Raw genomic sequence first — 22580 nt, forward strand, 5'->3', positions numbered from 1 at the left:
TGCATGCCTTCTGGGCATCACCCTCTGCCCCTCCCGCTGACCTCGACTACTGGTGGTCCTTAAGCCATCGGGCTCACACTTCTGGGTCGACACCACCAGGGCCTTTCTGAATATGCTGGGTATTGGCCCATACATTTTTTGTTCAGTTTGAATTATAATATCCAGACTCTTGGGACTCTCCGCAGTTGAATGGGGTAACCCTGGCCCTCTTCTCTCAAAGGAGAAGGCAGACAAGGCTTCTCCTTCTGGTTGCACAGCAAGATGAGGCCGGGTTCTAAATATAGCACTCAGCGCGGCTGTGCCTGTGTCTCCGGCTTGGCGCACAGCTGGAGAGGGGAAAGGCCGTGGAAACAGTCATCAGATGCCTCCTGGTGCTCTGCAGGCCTCGGTGATGAAATTATTTGTTTTGAAGAAATAATCACGCTTGTGAGCCTGTGCCCCTCCGCAGAATTGAAACCAAACTCTAGTTTTTCTCCATGACTCCTTGAGAAAACTTTCATATAAAATAAATCCCTAAATATTTGCGTAGTAAGTCAATGCAATTCAATTTTCATTGAAGCATTTGTTGTACCAAATATACTGTACTTAGTGCCTCACGTTGGGATCACTCCAAGCCTTCATTTCCAGATTGTGTGGTATCTTTGTGACTTCCACAGCAGATAACACAAATCCTCGATTTGAAACACTGAACCACTTCACGCACAATTCCGTTTGGGGATGCTACTATTTTTACACACACTGGTGAACAAATGTTAACCACAGCACACGAGGAACAAGTGTGGAGTGTGAATGACTGGCTTGTTTGGTTATTTGGTACTTTAAGTAAAAGTAAATAAATGGGAAAAAGGAAGGTCTATTTTCTCCTTTGAGTGGGGGTGGGGAGGGAACACAAGAATTCTTCTGTTTGGTAATTTGGATGTGACCTATGGGTGTTTCATTTATTGTTTGATTTCTGCCATGCTCAGTAATGATATTCCCTTCCCTTAGGCCTCCAAATGTTCCCCCTAAGCCCCAGAAACACAGGAAGTCCAGACCCCGCTCACAATATAATGCTAAGTTGTTTAATGGGGATTTGGAAACATTCGTCAAGGTACTGGCACCAGCCCTCCGGGTGGCTGATCTCCACGCTTCTTACTATAATGGTCTCGGCCTCATAAAGGAGGCCGGTCATTATGTCCAAATCTGTCCTGGGGTTCTTTGCTTTCCCAGAAAATCAATATAATATTTCCTGAAGTCAGAAACGAAAGAATATTTGGTTTGAGTGCCTTCAGAAGGAATAAATATGAGTATTATTATGCTGGCAACAGAAAAGCCCTGTTTATTAAAAAGAAAAAAATCCATAATTTATGACTAAAAAACAAAAATGGAAAAAAATCAACCTGATAAAATGTTTTGTTTTTTACTCATGGAAATGAGATAAGACAAAATATTTTTAGTCCACGGGTAGGCTAGCTCTAAAGCACAGTTATTGAATTTCCCATGACTTGAGGAATTTATTATATTGGATAAGTTGTAAGGCCCTGTGGTCTGTATCTTGTATCTCTGCTGTGTTTACTCTGTCTCCTTTTTCATCCTGTATTTCTGATAATGCTTCTAGCCGAGGACGAAGGAACTCGCACGCGAGACACCAGGTACAGTGCCGGAGGGAAGCGGGCCCCGCCCGCCCCCGCGCGCTCCTTGTCCACTCACGGCCATGCTTGCCTTTAATTAGATTTTGTAAGGTCTTTAAAAGGAAAATGTTTGCATTTGGAAAGTAGACAGGATTATAAATAGGCCTTACTCAGAAAGGAACCATGGACATCAAACACTGATTGAAGAGGTAGAGTCCTCTCAAGCCAAAACAGAGAAAGTAAGTCTTCGTTTTACATTATGTTTTTGACAAACATGCCAAATTTGAGTTGGGGGGAGGGGAAGACTGTATTAAATGCAAAATCATGTCTACTGCCGGATCATGGGTCGTCTTGTAAATTATATTTGTAAAAAGAGAAAATTTCCCCTTTCATAGCTAACATTTTATAAGTTGGGCTGTGGTATTTCTGAGGGCTAAATTTAAGTGGAAACCATGCCATTCATTCATAACCTCCTTTATTAAAGACTTCTTTTCTTAAAAACAGACCTTTTCTTGGTTTTGTGCACTCATGATTTTTAAATATGCATGTGAAGGTGGCATGTGTCTAGACAGATAAATATATACATGCATGTTTACAAACCTATGGCAGCCTTAAAAAAAGGATCCTTTCCCCTAGAGTTGAGTGAAAAGCCACTGAAGAATCTTAAATAACAATCACAAATCCACTGCTGTAAACTTAAATCCAGAGAGCCTTATTGATCCTCATTTAATATAAAATTATTGTCCAATGTGATTATCTGGTTTCCCAGCCCAGAGTTTATAAGTAGGGCCAAGTTAGATGAAGAGAAGAGAACAATGAAATGAAAGCACTGGGAAACGAAGCACAGGCTGAAAGAAGTACCCTCCTGATGCCTTTATGTTTGCTAATAGTGAGAGAGTGACTGTTAAGCTGGCAGAAAAGAACATAGTATACTCCTAAAAGATAGGGGTTTTTTTTTGTTGTTGTTTTCTGGGATCAGTGAAAGGAAACCAAATGTAGGTTCCGAATAAGAAGTAAGCCAGTTATGGGAAATTCACTTATGTGAACCATTCTCTGTCCCGAGTGGCATATTAAAGACTCTGGTAACAGCATCAAGGCAAAGATGCAGAAACCACGGGCATTGGTGGTATAGTGGTGAGCAGAGCTGCAAAGATGCAGAGAGACCTCTGGACTTCTGAAAAGAGCTTGATCAGTTCAGTTTTCCACAAAGTCACTGAGAAAAACCACTTCTCTTTTTCCATGGGGAAACTGAGACACATCTAAAGTAGTTGTCAAAGAATAGGTGGAACACAGACCATTGACTTCTTTGAAAATATTTTTTATGAAAGCTATTCATAAAAATGGATAGCTATGAAAAGCTATTCCTAAAAAATAACAGAAAATATTTTTATGTCATCTATGAAATTAGATTAAAACACACACTCTCTTGGGCTAGAGATAGACAGTGGGTAGGGCACTTGCCTTGCATGCAGCTGACCCAGATTCTCTTCCCAGAACCCCAGTATGGTCCCTGGGTTGCCTGGAGTGAATCCTGAGCACAGAGTTAGGGGTAAGCCTTATGTGAGCACAGCCAGCTGTGGCCCCCTCCTAATAAAAACAAAAGACAGACAGACAGACACACATACACACACACACACACACATACACACACACACACTTACCAGGAAAGATAGTGCAGGGACTAAGGCACTTGCCTATGCATAGCCAACCCCAGTTCAAACCCCAGCACTGCGTATGGTACCCTGAACACTGCCAGGAGTAGCCAAAAAACAAAGTACCAAAAAAATAAAACTCACACACATTACTTTAAAAAAAAAAAAAGAAAAGAAGATATAAAATCCTGAAATCCTGGCAATTACTTGAGTAAATAGAAAGATTAGCAAGTACAGAGTAAATATAAGGATTTTAAAGTTCTGGGTTAGAGAGTTGGTACAATGTGTAGGATACTTGCCTTGCACATGGCTGACCCTGGTTCAGTTCCTGGCATCCGGTACAGCCCCCCAGCCATGCCAGTAGTTTCTGTGTGCAGACAGGAGTAATCCTGAGCATTGCCAGAGATGGACCCAAAAGAAAACAAAATCAACAACAGTGAAACAATTTTAATTCCAATGTTGTGAAAACTTGAAACTTTTATTTAGAACTTGGTGCAAACATTTTCCTTTTAATAACCTTTTATTCTTTATTTTTCTTTTTGTTTCAGTGCTGGGTTCAACAGAGATGCAAACTAATATTCTTTTCTTATCACTTACATTTAAATATTTGTTGCTCTTTTAGTTATACTGTTATATAAATTGTTTGATTAAAAGATATTTCCCTTAAATAAACTTGTATCCTAAAGAAAAAAAATCCCTTTGCTATTTTTAAAAAATAGTCTGTAAATTTTGATCTAATTACATTGCTGCTCTTGAGCCAGCCAGTCCAAAGTGTTTTTATTCTGAAGCTCATTTAAGAAATTGATAGAGGGGCTGGAGAGATGATATGGCAGGTAAGGCACCTGCCTTGCACACTGCAGATCCACATTTGATCCCTGGCATCCCATATGGTCCCCCAAGCACCACCAGGAGTGATTCCTGAGTACAGAGCCAGTAGTAACCAATGTAGCCCCAAAACAAAATTAAAATTGATAAAGCTTATACTACAAAAAATAAATAAATATTTATACTACTAAAACCGTCAGGGCCTGGCAAACTACCCGTGGCATATTTGATATGCCAAAAACAGTAGCAACAAGTCTCACAATGGACATGTTACTGTTGCCCGCTCAAGCAAATCAGTGAACAATGGGACTGCAGTGCTACCAGTGCTACTACTAGAACAAATTAACTCATTAGAGAAGGTGAAGAAAGCTCCAGAAGTAATTGAACCATTAACTGGCATATACACCGATGATATGGTCTTAAAATCTAAAATAAAATTTCCTTAGGAATACTGAGTTTAAATCGCTTAACTGCCTTATACCCAATCTTTCCCCTGTAGTTTTATTAGAAAGGTTAGTGGATTCTGGATATTGCTCTAATGTATATAAGACAACCAAATTCTCATTGTAGTTCCAAATGAAATTCCTCATGAATTGCTAACTCATGTCAGCTCGTGAACTTCCATGTTTCCCGTCCAATCTAATTCCTTAGAAAGCAGAGTCTCAATTACATGAAAATTGGGGCTGGGATGTTGCTCTGTGATAGAGCACATGCCTCAAATGTTTGAATTCCTGAGTTTAAACTCAACATTCCCCCACCCCACCCCCAAAAAAATTGTTCATGAAAATTAACTCCATAGTCATTAACCTTGCATCACATGGAGTGCATGGCATTGATACATGTTTAACTGTGACCTCAGTAGCGCCTTCATCTCATTTGTCATCCTATACGTGTGTTTTAAAACATTTGAAAAAGTCACATTTGTTCTAAAGAGTACATTGACAAGATGTGGGGGGAAGACAAAATATGTTCCTTCTTAAGAGAACGTGACCTAATGGAATGTGAATTTGTACAAGTCTTTCCTTAATCCCTAAAACATGAAAAATAACATGAAAAAAATAACATGGAAACATCTATGAGAAAGTTCTGGAGCAAACTAAACAAATGCATGACATCTTATGAGCAGCTCTAAAGCAATTCTCTTAACAACATTTGGAACCACGCAGGCCCTTTCTTACATGCTGGATGTCATGGAGGGGCTTCCGAGATGGCCGAAATGCTGAATTTGGATGATAGAATGGCCTCTTGGTCCTACAGCATTATATTAGAATATACCAGGTTCTTTTTAAATCCACTAGATGAATTCCTTGTTTCAGTAACCCATATTTTAAATGAGTGATTCAGGACCAGGAAGGTAGGACAGGGTTGAAGGCCCCTGCTTTGCACGGGGCCAGCCCTTCCTCAGTTTCCAGCCCACAGGGACTGATCCCAGTTAGAGCCAAAAGTAACCCCCAAGCACCATGAGTCAGCCCTCAAAAGACCCATATTTTTTTTTAATGATGTTAGTATCCATTTTGGTACGTGAGCCTAAATATAACAAATTGAGTCCTCTCCCTCTTTAACATCTGTAGGTCTGCTAAAGTTGAAATAACATTGTCTTAAATGTATTTAATTTGGTTTGCTCCAGAACTGGAAAAAAAAATTGTTCTTTCTTTTTGGGGCTAGGTGGGGGTATTCATAGGAATGGATTTGGAAGTGATTATTAAAAAGGGAAATCTATTTTTTAGTGAGGTACTATAAACTGTTATTGTGAGTCATTTCTACCTCTCCTTTGAGGTTGATTTGCTTACCCTCTCTTTATCTAGGACTCGGGACAAATTATCCCCCTCATTGTGGAAAGCTGTATTCGATTCATCAATCTCTATGGTATGGCATAAACTATGAAATTCTTAATTAAGAAAATAATCATTATGGGGCCAGAATGATAGTACAGCAAATAGAGCATTTGCCATGCACACAACCAACTGATTCAGTCCCCATCATCCCATATGGTCCCTTGAATCCAACAGGAGTGAGCCCTGAGTGCAGAGCTAGGAGTAAGCCCTGAGCCCTGCGAGATTGGCCCAAAAACTGAAAAAGAAAATAAAAGAATCAGTATGAGTGTTGAGAGGGATCATAGAGACATTTGTGTAGGGAAGTGGACACTGGTGGTGGGATTGGTGTTGAGTTTTATAGTCCTGAAACTTTACTATGAATAACTTTGTAAACCATGGTGAATTAGTTAAAAAAAATTAAATACAAAATAATCTAGAATACTTTAGTAAAGCTCTTTCCCTTTAGCATTTCACTTAGTGGGAAATGGGGCGGGGAGAATTTAGTTATAATGCACTCTTCATCTTCTTTCCCTTCTTTTCTCTCCAGGTCTTCAACATCAGGGGATTTTCAGAGTGTCTGGTTCCCAGGTGGAAGTCAATGATATTAAAAATTCATTTGAGAGAGGTAATTGTGTGTTCACATTTATAAGCACACCATGTTAAGAAAGCATCCATTTGGGCCAGAGATAGTACAGCAGATAAGGTACTATCAGATAAGGCCTTACACGAGGCTGGCCCAGATTTGATCCCCAACATCCCATATGTTCCCCTAAGGCCCACCAGTAATAATTCCTGAGTGCAGAGACAGGAATTATCTCTGAGCACTGCCAGGTGTGGCCCCAAAACAAATAAAATATCAGACATTTATGGGGCTGGAGATATAGTACAGTGGGTAAGGCACTTGCCTGCATGCAGCCAACCCAGGTTCGATTCCCAGCACCCCATATCATTCCCCTAAGCCCTGCGAGGAGTGATCCCTGAGCACAGATCCAGAAGTAAGACCTGAGCATAGCCAAGGTTAACCCCCCAAAAAAGAAAATATAACAGGGAGAGAGGAAAGAGAGAAGAAGGAGTAGAGAGGGGGAAAAAAAAGGTGAGAGCAAGAGAGAAACTATTTGTGAAGTGACATGTTTGTTTCATCTTTAAAACAACTTTCTCTGAATTCATTTTGGGTGTTAAGGTAAGAATCGACTTAAAACACAGCTGAGAAATTAAGCCTTATTATTAGATTTGGTTATCAAGTATAGAAAACCACATAAGCGTTTTTTCCTAGTTTATGACTGGCATTGAATTACCCTCAGTGCTTATGTTAAAGTATATGATGGGTTGTAAGAGAGGCAAAGAAAGTGCTACCTCAGTACAGGTATGTGATTCCATCAAGGTCAGAAATCTTTTCCTTCCATCAAGCCACCCGCAGACTCCATCCCTTTGATGGGATTTGAGCCTTACTCCAGAAGTGGTTAGCTGCCTCCAAAATCCTATGGGAATATTAATCAGTATATTAAAATCAGCAGAACCATCCATTTAATTGTCAGACTGACCAGGAATCCAATCAGATTCTTCACTTACTAATCACGTGGCTTGGGTTATTCATCTCTTTGAGTTTCCTCTTCTGCCAAATTCCAGGATTGGGTGTGAGAATTGGGTGAAATCCAGGACAGCATCTCACTCTCAGTCGTGGCTTGAGTTAGTGGTGCTCTCCAGTTGTAATGATTTGGACACTGCCACATCCAGGACACGTCACATCCCTTCCTCTGCCTGGAGCATGGTTGGCCGCAGAGGGAGAGGCGTCTCCGAGCAGAGACAGAGCTGCCTCTCCTTCTGGAAATCCCATTTCTCCTGGCCAAGACTAGGCATGCAGCCCCTGAAAATTTCAAACCTTTTGACTGACGAGGTAAACGTGGAGCCAGAATTCCTTTCCCATTCCCAGTCCGGACTGACGCGCTGCAGAGTTCCGAGCAATAGCCCCCATGAGCTGCTGAGGGTTCCCAGTCTCTCTCACAGCCATATTCAGGCCAAGCTGGAGTGTGCCGCCTCAGCACTTGACCACATGCAAATGCTTTACTATTTTCCCTTGCAAAGTTCCCCAGTATTTATTATTCATTTGTGATATCTTTGAATAAAGCTATCTCAGTGTGTTGAGGGGGAAAGGTGTGAAATGAGTGAATTTGCGTTTGGCGATTTTCTTGAAGCTGAGAAAAGGGAACCACCTGTCTCTAAAAATGAACTGCCTCAAAAGGCAAAAGAACAACCCAGATAGTTGAAACACAAAGTACAATTTTTGTGACCCTTGGAGAGTTGTGTTGTGAATAAACAGTAAGGCTTGATGCAAGGCTTTTTGTCATGTTAGGCTTCTAAAGGATTTCATCTCAGTTTTCAGGGAGGAGAACAAGTCAAACTCAGTTCCTGAACACTTCTCAAAACGAATGATACAATTCCATATTTGTGGCTTTTTTTAAATCTCCACTTTTTATATAAATTTCTTGACATATCATGGTGCATTTTCAAATTCCTGTTTGCTTTCAGAATATTCAGTTGTGGACGGTGATTTTTAAATGTACTGTAAACAGCACTGTGCCACTTTGAGAAACATCTCTTTTCATTGCAGAGAAAATTGCAATGAAAATAGATGTTTTTCTATTAAACATTGCAATTAAAGAAAAATTAATTGCATATCCACAATTAGTTGATACTTGTAATATTTCTGATAACTTTTCCTGATCCTTACAGTATGGAGCAGGGAAACCTGTATTTTTTTTGTCCTTTTCCTCCTTAGGATAAGAAATTTGAGTATTTGAATTTATTCCAAGTTAAGATTACAGATTTCAGCTTAAAAAAAATTTGGGTAAAATTCTAAATCCCACAATATTTTATTTTAAGGTTTGGGTAACTTGTAAGGGATTATTTGGTAGCATACAATTTTTTTGAAGAAGCTTTATTTTAGCCAACTATTTTTAAGTTAATCATGGGGTGGACTATCTAAACGAATTATCTTAATTTTAGTACCATGTAATTTTTTGTAACGTATAATTAAAAGATACATGTATATATAGATGTGTGTATAGGAGCATATTTTTGCTCAGAGAGGAAAAAAGAGAAGTACTGTGCATGTAACTCATTTTTATTTTTTAGGTGAAAACCCTTTGGCTGATGAGCAGAGTAACCATGATATTAACTCAGTCGCCGGCGTTCTGAAGCTCTATTTCCGTGGGCTCGAAAACCCCCTCTTTCCTAAGGAAAGATTTAATGATCTGATTTCTTGTATCAGTAAGTAGATTTTTTTTTTCCAGTCTTTTCCCACCAGAACTGTTTGAAAATTTCCTGGAAAAGGCCATGGCCTCTCTCTGCATACCATTCCCCCATCACCACCGAATTTCTGAGGCCATTTGTTTTCTTTCTGGAGCCAGCATGAGTCATCCTCCCAGCTGCGGCCTCGCCCTGGGCTTTGCTCTTGGACCCTCGGCCTCTCTGGCGCTCCACAGCTTCCCACTTGGCGGCACAAATCAAGCAGAAAGGCAGGTGCTCACAGTGAAGGGAGAGTTGTGAACTGTCAGCATGGATGTGTCACTTCTTTTTGTTTAAGGGTTTTTCCTACCGATCTTAGGAATGGAGTAATTGTCAGTCTGAGATTATCACTTCTTAGAAATAAGGTGGAGCTCACTGGCCACTGCTCCTCAGGATCTCTAGGAGGTATGACGGGTCCCTGGCCTTCCCCCAGGTAGGCAGTTCCCTTGGCACTGGGAAGGAAACAGCAGGAAGCTAAGCAGGAAGCCTTAGTAAAGTGAAGCATTTCTGGTCTGTTGTCTGGGGATTTTTTTTTCTAGTTTGGGGGCCAAACCTGGTGGTGCTCAAGGCTTACTCCTGGCTCTGTGCTCCGGGATCACTCACGGTGGTGCTCAGGTGTGGTGCTGGGAATTGAACTCAGGTCAGCCATATCCTGGGCAAGAGCTCTGCCCCTATACTAGCTCTCTGGCCCAGCATAGGGGGGAATTTTTCACACTTCAGACAGGGAGGTGAGAATAATGATACAATGAATTGAATATTAAGTACTTTCCACTTACATCCACAGAAACAGGCAAGGGTTTGAAGTCACATAGTTCACAATGTTTCTCCATAAGAAAAGGTCTGCTAGACCCAGAAGGGCAAACGGGCAATAGAATAGCACCACCCCCAGTTGAAACCCCTATGTTAATACTTCCTATCTATAAATTAACTCTGGTCTGATCAGTTCATGGAACTGAATTCTTCCCCCTTTCTGCCACTTTGCCTAAAGATCTCTTTAGCTGATCTTTTTCCTTTTATGTCCCGGACACCCTAACTCTGTTTTCTTTCAACAGTATCTGAGTCAAGGGTATCAAACCATCTTCTACCTTCTCCTCCTCCTGTGCCTTTTTTTCCTGTTCTCTGATAAATCTATTCCAGCTGCTCCAAAGGTTATGAGAGCCTGGCCTTCCTGCAGGAGTCCATCGCCCCCCACTATCCACTACACACACACACACACATACACACACACATATACACATACATATGTACACACGTATAAACATACATATGCGCACACATATATACACATACATATGCACACATACACACACACACTCTCTCAACAAGCAGAATTAGTCACTTTCTCTATTCACGTTCCACTGTGTGCATGAGCATTTCTTTCCTTGGTGGTGGTGGTGGGGAGTGGGTGGTCATTTCCCCAGAGATAACTCCTGGCAATGCCAAGTACAACAGCACAGCCCTCACAGTTCAGTGCTCACACCTGGCTAATAAGAGTGCTGGAAGACAATGAGATGTTGGGAATTAAATAGACAAAGCTTTGGGCCTGACAAATCAAAAACTTGCGCTCTAGTCCTTGAACCATCTCCCCAGTCCCTATGATATTTTTTAAAATCTCCCCATATTATAACTCCTTAACCCCTCTGCCTCCTCTACTAGGGGGTTTGAGGGAAAGTTTAAGATGCTGGCTTTGAAGACGGGGACATGGCTCCAAGGGCCGAAGCACACGCCTTGCATGCAGGGGGTCTAGGTGACCCCCACTTCCAGCATCAGCCAGAGCGGCCCCCAGCACCACCGAGTGTGCCTTCCTCTCTTCCCCACCAAACAAAAGAATGTCGGTTTGGGTTTTTTCTTTCTATTTTTAATTTTTTGGGCCACACCTGGCGGTTCTCAGGGCTTACTCGTTACTCTACACTCAGGGATACTCCTGGCATGATTCAAGGAACTGTGTGGGGTGCCAGAGATTGAACCCAGTTTGGCTGCATGCAAGGCAAGCCCCTCACCTGCTGTCCTTTCACTCCTGCTCCGAGAATATAGGTTTTGAAGTCATACAGCCTCGGTCCAACTTGCTCACCACCCATGTGAACTTAAGCTAGTTTCTTAATCCTTCTGCTCTTTAGTTTTGTCTACTGTTAAAAAAAAAAAAAAAGGATTAGACCATAAGCCATATGGTCTAATCATTTGCAATAACAAAATTCATTTGCAGTAACAAAATGAATTAATACATATAAAGTGTCAAGAAAAGTGCTGGGCACAAAGTATGTTTACTAAAATACCAAAACAGGCCAGAGAGCAAGTACCAATGGGTAAGACACTAGCCTTGTACACAGTTAACCCAGATTTAATCTCTTGCACCATGTATGGTCCTCTGAGTACCACCAGGAGTGACCCCAAACAAAGAGCCAAGAGTTAAAACTCTGAGCACCCCCGGATGTGCCTTCCCAGCAAATTGATACAGATAGGCAGATAGACAGACAGACAGACAAATAAAATGCCCACAGTTAGTTCCAAAGACCTCTGAGGTCTGAATGGATTCTTCAGTTTTGTGGTCCTCACACATGGCTTGGTTAGTCCTAGGACCAGGTGTATCTATAATTCATAGTTAGGTTGGATTTAAATAAAATGAAGAATCAAAATTCTACCAATTTTTTTTGCTGGCCTTTTTGCCTTAGGTTGTGACTTCATTGGGTCTGAATGCTCTGGTCATAATCCTGTGGTCGGCGCCCCTCACACTCCACCCCCTGGAGTGTGGTGTCTTGTGCAGCACTCAGAAGTGAGCCTGTGTCCATCCCAAGGCCCTTTCATAACCTCAGTCTTCACAGCAGGCCTCTGACCCAACTGGAAAGAACTGAAAAAGAGGTGTCATGCTTCTGGAATTCTCTTTTGGCTATGTCTAAAGATTTCCCTCCCTTCGTAGACAGAAGTTACAGGCACTGGACAAGTTACAGGCACTGTGCAATGTTTAGTGATTTTCTGGCATATGCATCATATCCGCATTTGTTTATATGTGGCACTTGGAGCATTAGGCTGCATTGTTAGTAACCAATGTACAAACGCTTTCAACTTTGATTGATGATTTCATGTGGTTATGAAAAGTTAAAGTCATAGATCAGAAAGATCTTTGTTCAAATCCCAGCTGCACGGCTTAACGGCTTTGTAATTTTGGGCAGGGATTAATCATTTTATTAAATCTGTTTCTTTATTTCATAGAATATGTATAAGGAATAAGTTCTATCATTTGGTTAAGTAGTTATCTTCTGAAACTAGAGAGATACTACAGCGGGAAAGGTGCATCTAGCTGACCCAGGTTCGATTCTCAGCACTGCTTATGGTCTCCCGAGCACCGCCAGGAGTTACCCTGAGCACAGAGCCAGGAGTAAGCCCTGAACTACTCCGGGTGCAGCCACAAACAAATCGGGTGGTTAGCCTCATGCTCAGCACAAAATAAGCTCCAGGAAGTGTTACTAGCTGTTATCATTCTAACTACTCTGGCTGAAAGCTCAGGTCACAGATGTCAATATCTCAATGAGCCACTTAACAATCTGCCTGTTCTATAAAAAGTGTGTTTCTTTGAAATAATGCCCTCACATGCATTTAAGAATGATGTTAAAATAACCCAGGATTGTGTTGGTTCCACATGATTTTCCCCAACACATTTAATGTTTTGAAACAAAATTGGGCTTTTTCATTACTAAAACGTCATGCTTAAAAAAATGTGAAGACCCAGGAATATCGGAAAATCTACAAAATGATCTTCATTTAATGCAGTGCTGCATTGCATGGAAGACTACAAGTGCAAAGGAGAGGCTTCAAAGACATTCCCACTGTATTAAAATAATGGATAAATGAAAAACAATGAATTAATCATCTCTGTTAACCTTGAGGAAATAGCCTGGATTGATAATGACCTCCCACCAGGATCTTTCTACTATATCAAAGAAGTAGAAACCACAGAATTTGAAGCTGAGAAGGATGCTTTGCACACACCAGCAGGAATTTAATTGTGCTACTAATGCAATTTTAAGTACCACTATTAGTACTCTTATTATAATTCCTTAGGTGCTAAGCACCTAAATTCCAACCCTGCTTTCCTCATTCGGTCCTATAACTTTTTGTTGGTTTTTGTTTGGTTTTGTAGAGTCCACATCCTGCAGTCTCAGGGCTTACTCCTGTAACATTTTTGTATGATTTTTCATAATAGAATGTGTTTATAAGAATACTTAATGGCACTGCATATAATAATTCCATTTCATCCAACATATAATCTCTTAAAAGAAGGGGATTATTGATTTATCTTAGGCCAGTATTTTTCTCTACCAAACGTGACTATGAGACATCTGAAATCTTTCTGGTTTTTAATGAATTCTTTGAGAATATTACGGTCATTATGTTCCTTGATAATGCAAACTTGATTATCTGAATTATTGATTAATGGTTCTGTTAAGATTGACTTTTGCATTCAAGAGACTTAAAATAGAGTTGGTAGATAAGAAATTTACAAATAAATATGTGCTAGTAGGTTATTGGAAGTAAAGACACAAAATTTTGGGGGGGGAGAAAGGGATCTGTGCCAAATTGTTTTTATTTCTTTTTAATTTCCTGGCATTGCCATAATTGGATTAGATTTTGTTCAGATGATTTCATATCATAATTGTTTGTGCCAAAAATAAACCTCCCTTTTTATCTTTTCTAAAAAATTCACATATGTCTCAGGAATACCTGAGTATGTTCTACTCGCCTATGTTTGGATTGTTTAGTAAATGACTTTTTTTTTTGAATGCTGAGTTGTTACATCATTCTTATGCAACAAATTACTGAATTCTTCAGAAACTCATGAATATACGTTGTAAAAGGAAATTTGCTCAGCATTCTCTCTGTTTTAATGTGTTCTATTCATTCCTCAGCTCACAGTACACTTATGGGGTTTGGTTTTTTCATATTTGTTCTGGAGTCACACTCAGCCATGTTCAGGGGCTTTTCCTGGCTCTGTGCTGAGCCCGAAGTGTGTTCAGGGAACCAATTGTGGTGTTAGGGATTTGAGCCAGGGTGGGCCAGATGCAAGACAGATGCCTTAACCTTGTTACAATCACTGTGGCCCTATCTGCATGCAGGTATAAAGAAATCAAATATAATTTAAATTTGAAATGACAAGACTTGGTGGTATCTCAATTTCTCACTCAATAATTGTTTTTGCTTTATATTTTTTAAACCATTCTCCTTGTAAACAATTTTCGCAACTGCTCCAGGTAATACAACAGTCCGGGTTTAACATGGGCAAGTCCAGTGACTTGCTCGCAAAGAGCTTAGACAGGAGGAAGCTTGTTGGGTTGAGACGGGGAGGGATTTTTTTTTAACCTGTCACAAAATCAATATGTTGTTTTTAGAATACTTGAAAAATACACAAAAGCATGTAGAGCAAACAGCTGTCACCTCAGTGCACTTCCCAGAGAAAAGCAGGGGTTGTAGACACATTTTGGTACCATTTCCTTCTCCTTTTTCTCTTTTCACCTCTACACATAATACTTTTTCTTTCTTTTTTTTTTTTTTAAGTAAACATTTTATTTAGAGGCTTTCTGAGGGAAGGAGGAAGGGATAAGTGGAAGAGAGAATAGTAAGAGTAATGCGCGCAAGAAAGAATGCGGGCTTCTCCAAGGGTGGAGAGAGCCCCTACATACATCCTAGCACTAGACACGAATGCATGAAAGTACACATCTCAAGAGGGGAGATGCGGGCGACACATGTGCTCGGCCACATAGGAGCAAGCAACACATGGGCTCAGGCAACATATGCGCCCATAATATTTTTTCTTAAAAGTCAGAGTAGAACAGTATTGTCCATGCTGTTCATGGCCAGTCTTATTTTTTGCTTTTTATCACAGATAATTTTAAATGCCTACGGAGTAGACCAAAATTATCATGAATTCTAATATCAAGAATTGTTCTGCTATAATATTTATTCCTGGACAAACCTTACTACTTCCCATCATCCCTCTAACACCATCTGTATATATGTATCTTTGGGAGATGAGAATTCATTTCTTTTTTTAATACTATATTGAAAAAACTAATGCACGCCGATGCTCGTGTGCACTCGCAGGCTCTCTGAGCGGCTCTGTTTCACCACCCGTGTTCGGTGCTCTGGAACTGCTGTGTGCGGCTGTTGGTCAGGGCAGGCGAAGGAAGAACGAAGAACAAGCTGGTTGCTGATTAGTTACCGTTTATTCAATCTTCCATCTTTCTCATCTCCCGCACTCCTAGCTCTGTCCTCTCTCTGGATCTACTGCTGCCTCTCCTCTCTCCTCTTTTTCTCTCTCCACCTTGCCCTCTAGGCTACACACAGCCAGATAGCAAAATCAGCATAAGAAAGCCTTTCCTGAGGGCTGTCAGGTTCAAAGGCAATACTCCCTAAGGGCATTCCAAAGCCCTTCCTGACTGTCATCAGGCAAAATACCTCTTAAGGGGTTTTCTCCTTTCCTTTGTCCAAACACTCATTAACATCTTAATACTAGTGTTTTTTTGTTTTTGGGTTTTTTTTTTTTTTGCTTTTTGGGTCACACCTGGCAATGCACAGGGGTTACTCCTGGCTCTGCACTCAGGAATTACTCCTGGCAGTGCTCAGGGGACCATATGGGATGCTGGGAATCAAACCCGGATCGGCCGCGTGCAAGGCAAACGCCCTACCAGCTGTGCTATCACTCCAGCCCCAATACTAGTTATTTTTATATGGACATAGATACGTTGAGGCTTGCAAGGCAGCTCTCCTGGCAACACAGACTCAGAATACAGCACTCAGGCCAGGTTAATCATCCCTAACCCTAGCAGGGTCCCAATCTAGTTATCACTGTTTGGATCATGACAGCATTTGTCCATGACCAAGCTCTTAACTTATAGTTAAGTAGTAGGCGCTTTGGCCAGGCCCATCTCGATGCCAGGGTAGCACACAACTCACCGCTTGCCCTGGGTCCGTCCCGTCCCTCGTTGGGACCCTGCTTTTGGGGGTGCTAGGAAGTAAGGGCAGCTGAGGCCATATTATCCTACACTACATAGCCATATTACCATTAGCATACCTAAAAATTACTAAGTCCTTACAAATCTTTAAATAGCCAGGGCTTTTAAATAAGTATTATGTGGTTAATATGTGATCACTGTTGAAAAATTAGAAAGTAAACTAAAAAGTAAACTAATTGATCATTTCTCTTCACAAGGTAATATTTCTCTTCACAAGGTAATGTGAACCATAATAGCATTTTAAGGGTTTCTTTATACATATTCCTAGGTATTTTTACTTATATATTTTTTGGTGAGATAAGGGAGTGCCAGGGATCCAAACCAGGGCCCCACACTCAGAAAATATTTGCTCTACCACTGAGTTACATCTGTAGGGTAGGCACCAGGTGCTTTTTTAAAAAAATTTTTTATTGTTATTTAGTTAAGACAATAGTGTTCATGGCTGTGGTCTTGATGTACAGTTTCCACCTCGCCCCCCGTCCGTATCCAGTCCTCCACTGTGTCCTTGTTACTTCTAGTCCAATTTTCATTCCTACCTCTCCTCCCCCACTCTCTCCCTGTAATCTCAGTTTTTGTAATCCAAGGTCAAGAGTTTGTTATTGTTTATTATTCTCTATTCTCTTGTTTTGTTCCTCTCTATACTACAGATGAGTGAGATCACCCAGTGTTTTTCCTTCTCTGGAAGTATCTTGCTTAACACGATGCCCTCCAGTTCCCTCCACATTTCACAAACCACGTGATTTCCTCTTTCCTTACAGCTGCATGGTATTCCATTGTGCATATATTCCATAACTTCTGTATCCATTCATCCGTTGTTGGACACTTGGGCTGCTTCCATATTCTGCCTACAACCTCTTTGTATTTTCATGTTTTCTGAGGGTGGGATTTCAGGGCCACACTTAGTAATGCTTGGGGCTTTACCCTGTTTGGGGGCTCAGGAGTCACTTTTATATGCAGTGCTGGGGCTCAAATTGAATTGGTACCAGGTACATGCAGGGCAAGTGCCTTAACCTTTATACTATTTTTCCAGCATGTTTAAATATAACTCTTATTCTAAATAGTTCATCTGTTCAGATACACGATTTCATGGTTTTAATATACTCACAGGACTATACAGTCACAGTCATAATCAGCTTAGAACATTTTCATAGCTCCTAAAAAAAGTTTGGGGGGCCAGAGCAGTACTACAGCAGGTATGGCACTTGCTTTGCATGCAACCAACCTGGTTTCTATCTCTGGCACCCCTTATAGTCCCCTGAGCCTGCCAGGAGTGATTCCTGAGCACAGAATCAGGAATAAGCCCTGAATACCACCAGGTAGGCCCCTAAAATATTTTTTTAATTTTAAAAAGAAAGAAACTTTGGTCCGAAACACTCCCCTTTACACATAATCACCACCATCCCCAGGACTCAGCAGCTACTAACCCATTTTCTTCTTTAGAGCTTTACATGTTCTGGCCAGTTTCATATTATATTTGGAATCATACAATGGAATATTTTGAAATTGCCTTTATTCCCTTAGCATCTTTCAAGGTGCATCCATGGTGTTGCATGTGTCAGCTCTTTATTGAAGTTATTAGCAAATAATATTCCTTATTATAGACGTAACACAATTGTGTATGTGTGTGTAGGTGTGTGTGTGTGTGTAGGTGTGTGGTGCTGGGGTTTAAACCAGGCCCTCTCTACCATCAAGCTACATCTCTCACCTCCAACCCCAGTCATATACTTGAGGTAAAAATCGTATCATACCATATCCTGGAAATGGAGGTAGATGCATGCGAATTCTTTTTTTGTTATTTTTGTTTTGTTTGGGGCTAGACCCAGCAGTGCTCAGAGCTTCTGGTGAGTTCCAGGGACTGTTTGCAAGGCAAGTGCCCTATCTCCTGTACTATCGCTCCAACTCTATTTTTGAAGTCATAAAAATGTTCTAATCTTGATAAAGGTAACAGTTGCTAAACTCTAGGTATATTATAAAAACCATTGAATTATATTATTTGATACAAGCATTTTGTCTTTAATATCTTTATGATAACACTGTGACTTATCTAATTGTTTATAATACAGTGATTTTGGACTGGAGCGATAGCAGAGCAGGTAGGGCGTTTCCTTGCAAAACAAGTCTCACAATGGAGACATTACTGATGCCTGCTCGAGCAACTCGATAAGCAATGTAGCACAGTGCTACAGTGCTACAGATACAAGCATATGATATGTTAATTCTCAGTGTGTCATTAACAATGACATCCCCTATCTGCTCTTTACAAACCACTTTTAAGTTCAGTAGTGTAATTAACATTTTCCCATATCTTTATATTTTAATATTGTTAGTGGCCTTCCCTTCCTTTTGTTGTGGTTGTGGTTGCTGCATCCTGTGACACAACCATCACTTGTGCAGTGTTCACCAGGGTTGCTCATTTCAGTTGCAGTGCTCACACTTACTCAGTCATGATACACCAGAGATCACACACTTTGTGTGCTACTGGAAACTGCTCTCAGCATGTTCAATGTCAGGGATCGAACTTGTGGCCTAAAATATCCCTAGTCTTAGACATTTAGGCTATTTCCACTGACTTGTCCTTATACAGAATGTCTGATGAGTCTTTTGTTTTGTTTTGCTCTTTTGTTTGGGGACTACACCTAGTCAGGCACTCCTGCCTCTACACTCAGCAATCATTCCTGGCGGTGCTCAGAGACCACGCAGGGCTCCAGGGATTGGAGCCAGGTCAGCGGAATGCAAAGTGCTCTGTGTGCCCTACTGTCGCTCTCCCAATATCTGATGATCGTTTTAGTATCGTGTTATTTTTCCAGTTTCATATTGTGGGTGGAAAGAAGCTTTTGCGCTCTCCTCGATGTTCCTGTAGGGACGTCCTTGTGTTCTGTAGCTCTCCCCGATGTCCCTGACGGTCATCTTCTCAAAGCAGGTTGGATAGGCTTTCTCCAAGCTCTCCAAAGGAGGCACTTTTCCAATATATATCACCTTGGTATGTGGGACAAAAGCCTATGAAGGACTGGGACGTGAAGGAGAATCTCTTATCTTTACCCCAGACCTCTTTGCCCTCCCCTAATCAGAGAAATGATCCTGCTCATCGGGAATGGAGCATCACCCAGGTATAGGTTCCTCATCTGGGAAACTCTTCATTTGCTTTTTAAAGATGACATATCCTTCACGTCATGCAAGAACAACCTCTTTTCTTGAAACCCCAAGTTTCTTAGCACAGAATGTAATTCTGTTCCTTTTTGCTTTAGAATTTATAGCCATGTAAGTAATTCGTGTAAATGTTATCAAATTTGGGAATTTTCTTCTGCTAATCTCTCTCTGTCTAATTTGTTTGTTCATTCAGCCTCAGGAGAACCCTGATGGGTAAAAGAATTTTCCCTGTGCCCAATACTATGTTTTTGTGACTAAAGTTTTTTCCGGTGTATTGCATATCTAGTGGTGTTCTCTCTGAACTCTAACTTTCTGTTTGATATCTTAGAATAGTGGTTCTAAGGGAGTCATTTCATCCTTAAGTATATGTAATAAGCTAAGTATCTGGACAGAAATAAAGCTTCCTGGACTAAGATGTAATTTATTGTAACCCCAGTGTGATAATTGAGCAGAAGAGGAAATGTTATGTATGTGTATATAGGTACCTATTTCCACAGCTTTGCTACTTAGTTAAAAATGAGTATAGTGGTTTGGGGGCAGAGAGATAGTACAGTGACCCAGGTTAGGTCCCCAGGACCACATATGGCCCCACAGGCCTGCCAGGAGTGATCTCTGAGCAGAGACCCAAAAAGCAAACAAACAAAAAGAGCACCATGCTTTAATTTGCCAAAATCAGTCTGTTATTGGTCAATTCAAGAGATTTGCAGGTATTTCATTTCTTAACTGAAAAGGCAACTCAAAGCCAGGATAAGATCCACCGAAAGGTGTTAAATATTGCTTTTCCTTTTATTCACACGTATGCTTGTTACATACACACAATTAATTAATGCCTTGTCAGAACCTAGCAAGGAATCTAAAAATACCCTGAAGCTGGTGAATTTACTCTGAATACTGCTTGCTGAGCTGCGCCCTGTACATCTGTGTGTGTTGCTGTAGTTAAACAACCAGTTCTAAATGTGGCCATCAAGGAATTTCCCTCCCTGTCTTCAGATTTACGAATAAATTTCTGTCTTGTGATTTATAATTTTGTTTCCTGGCAAAGTATTACTTTTGCAAATAGTGAGTGCCACAGAAGGAGGACTGGTATTCTCAGAGTAATGGCCATTGAACTTGGGCCATTTCCCGGGCCCACTGTGTTTTATTGGGGATTTTTCACACATGCTTGCCGGATGCTGCAAGGCCCAGATGCCGGGAAGTCAGGGTGCTGACAGGGGTGCCTTGTGGTACTGGAAAGGAATAGAAATCAGCCTCAGGAGCCAGAGAATGCAGCTAGGATTGCATGGTGCCATATTTGCCTAATTGCATGAAGCCTTGAATTGGAGAAACAAAACCTTATGTAAAAGAATTCCAAATGAAATACTGATTTTTCTTTTCCTTTTCTGGGGAAGATGGGGTAGGGCTAGGAGAAAAGGTCCATCTTTTTATGCAGCACAAAACTATTAAAAACCTTGAATAGCCACACTCAGAGCAGGCTGGGAGGCCCATGAATCAGAGCATCCGTAGTGAGCATAAATTTTGACCCGCTGACTGGACTTGGGAGAGCCAATGAGTCATTTGTCCCAGGGGGAAACGCCTGTCAGGCGTGTGCTCGAGCCTAGTGACTAGCCGGCAGGTAGCGTCTGAGCCCTGATCATAGCCAGTGTGGTGTCAGGCCCTGGGGACGCAGCCATTGGCTGCTACTCAGGAATGCCCATGATTCTGTTGGGTGCTTTTAATGCACACATGTTTATTGTAGTGCGGGAATGTCTATCTGCATCACTGATTTTATCTCATATTTTTAAAAATCTGTTCACATTCCTGTTGCCCTCATTTGCATCTCGATGGCCCCATTTTTTTCTTCTCCCTCTCTCCCTACCTCCTTCCCCTTCCTCCTCCCCCTTTATCTCTCTCTCTCTCTCTCCCTCTCTCTCTCTCTCTCTCTCCCTCTCCCCCCCCCCCTTAGTGGCTACTCCTGGTAGTGCTCGGGGACCATGAAGTGCTGAGATCAAACAGGTTTCCCAGACACAAACATGTACACCAGTTCATTGAACTCTCTCTCCAGCCCCCTTTCTCCTTTGCTTTTTAATTGTGATTATATGAACAACATGTAAGATTTTCCATGTGTACAGTCCATTACATACTACCACATTGTTCTGCAGCTTTGTCATCTGAAACTCTCTCAATTCAGTAGTCCCCTGTGTCTTCTAGCCTAAAAATGGGATTTGGTAAATACTAAAGATCAATAATAGGTCAAGACAAATCCCTTTTGCATCCTTTCATTTTCTTTCTTTAACTCTAGGACTCTGGGACTCTTTTTAGGCTGCCCATGCCCTCTCTCTCTGACTGCAGACCTTAACTTCAACTTGAAGACTATTTTGGTCAATCAGTAGACTTAACTCTTGAATTACCCTAAATCCTCTGTAAACAGCATCAAAAGGTTTCTATTGTTGTTAGGGTTTTTTGGTTTGGGTTTTGGTGTTTTAATTTGGGGGGACACGCCTGGAGGTGCTCAGGGCTGACTCCTGCCTCTGCACTCAGGGATCAGCCCTGATGATGCTTTGGGCCCCAGAGTGATCCAGTCCAGGTTGGCCACATACAAGGCAAACACCTGACCTGCTGTACTGTCGCTCCAGCCCCTATTGCTTTTTTATTTTATTTTATCAAAGCACCATGATTGACAAAGTTATTCATCGCTGAGTTCTAGACTTACAGTGTTCCAGACTGGCCCTGCCACCACCCTCCACCAGTGTTCCCAGATTCCATCTTCCAGCCCCCTACTCCAGGCTACATCTTGACAGACACTTTGTAAAATTTACCAGTGCCTAGCCTATTGCTTTGTTTTTAATAATAACCCTTCTGGCTATAGGAGTCATTGCCAACCCGGTTACCCAAAATGATACAATTCATCTTTATAATTAATTCACTCTATCACTGTATCACTGTCATACCATTGTTCATTGATTTACTCGAGCAGGTGCCAGTAATGTCTCCATTCCTCCCAGCCCTGAGATTTTAGCAGCCTCTCCTTACTCGTCTTTCCCAACTATTGGAGGCTCTTTCAGGCTCAGGGGAATGAGACCTGTTTTGTTATTGTTTGGGGCATATCAAATACACCACGGGGAGCTTGCCAGGCTCTGCTGTGTGGGTGGGATACTCTCGGTAGCTTGCCGGGCTCTCCAAGAGGCACATATATATATGTTTCCCTCTCTGATTTTGTGGAAAATGGGTAGGAAGTGTCTTATGATGTGTCTTATGATGTGAACA

General features: G+C 41.3%; 1 protein-coding gene across 6 annotated transcripts in view; it reads left to right on the plus strand.

Annotated features, from left to right (window-relative positions):
• Positions 1-22580, plus strand: part of SRGAP1 (SLIT-ROBO Rho GTPase activating protein 1) — a 324413-nt gene that overhangs the window by 268638 nt on the left and 33195 nt on the right. For 4 of the 6 annotated variants that reach the window (XM_055118174.1, XM_004602635.3, XM_055118173.1 and 1 more), the window contains 4 exons: positions 1598-1631; positions 5893-5953; positions 6449-6526; positions 9034-9168. In XM_055118174.1, the coding sequence (XP_054974149.1) occupies positions 1598-1631; positions 5893-5953; positions 6449-6526; positions 9034-9168 (308 nt within the window). Of the gene's footprint in view, positions 1-987; positions 1575-1597; positions 1632-5892; positions 5954-6448; positions 6527-9033; positions 9169-22580 lie in introns of those variants that run through there. The other 2 variants (XM_004602634.3, XM_055118176.1) reach the window with 2 other exon arrangements.

Source organism: Sorex araneus, chromosome 10 (genome assembly GCF_027595985.1).
Source record: "Sorex araneus isolate mSorAra2 chromosome 10, mSorAra2.pri, whole genome shotgun sequence".
NCBI classification, from domain to species: Eukaryota; Metazoa; Chordata; class Mammalia; order Eulipotyphla; family Soricidae; genus Sorex; species Sorex araneus.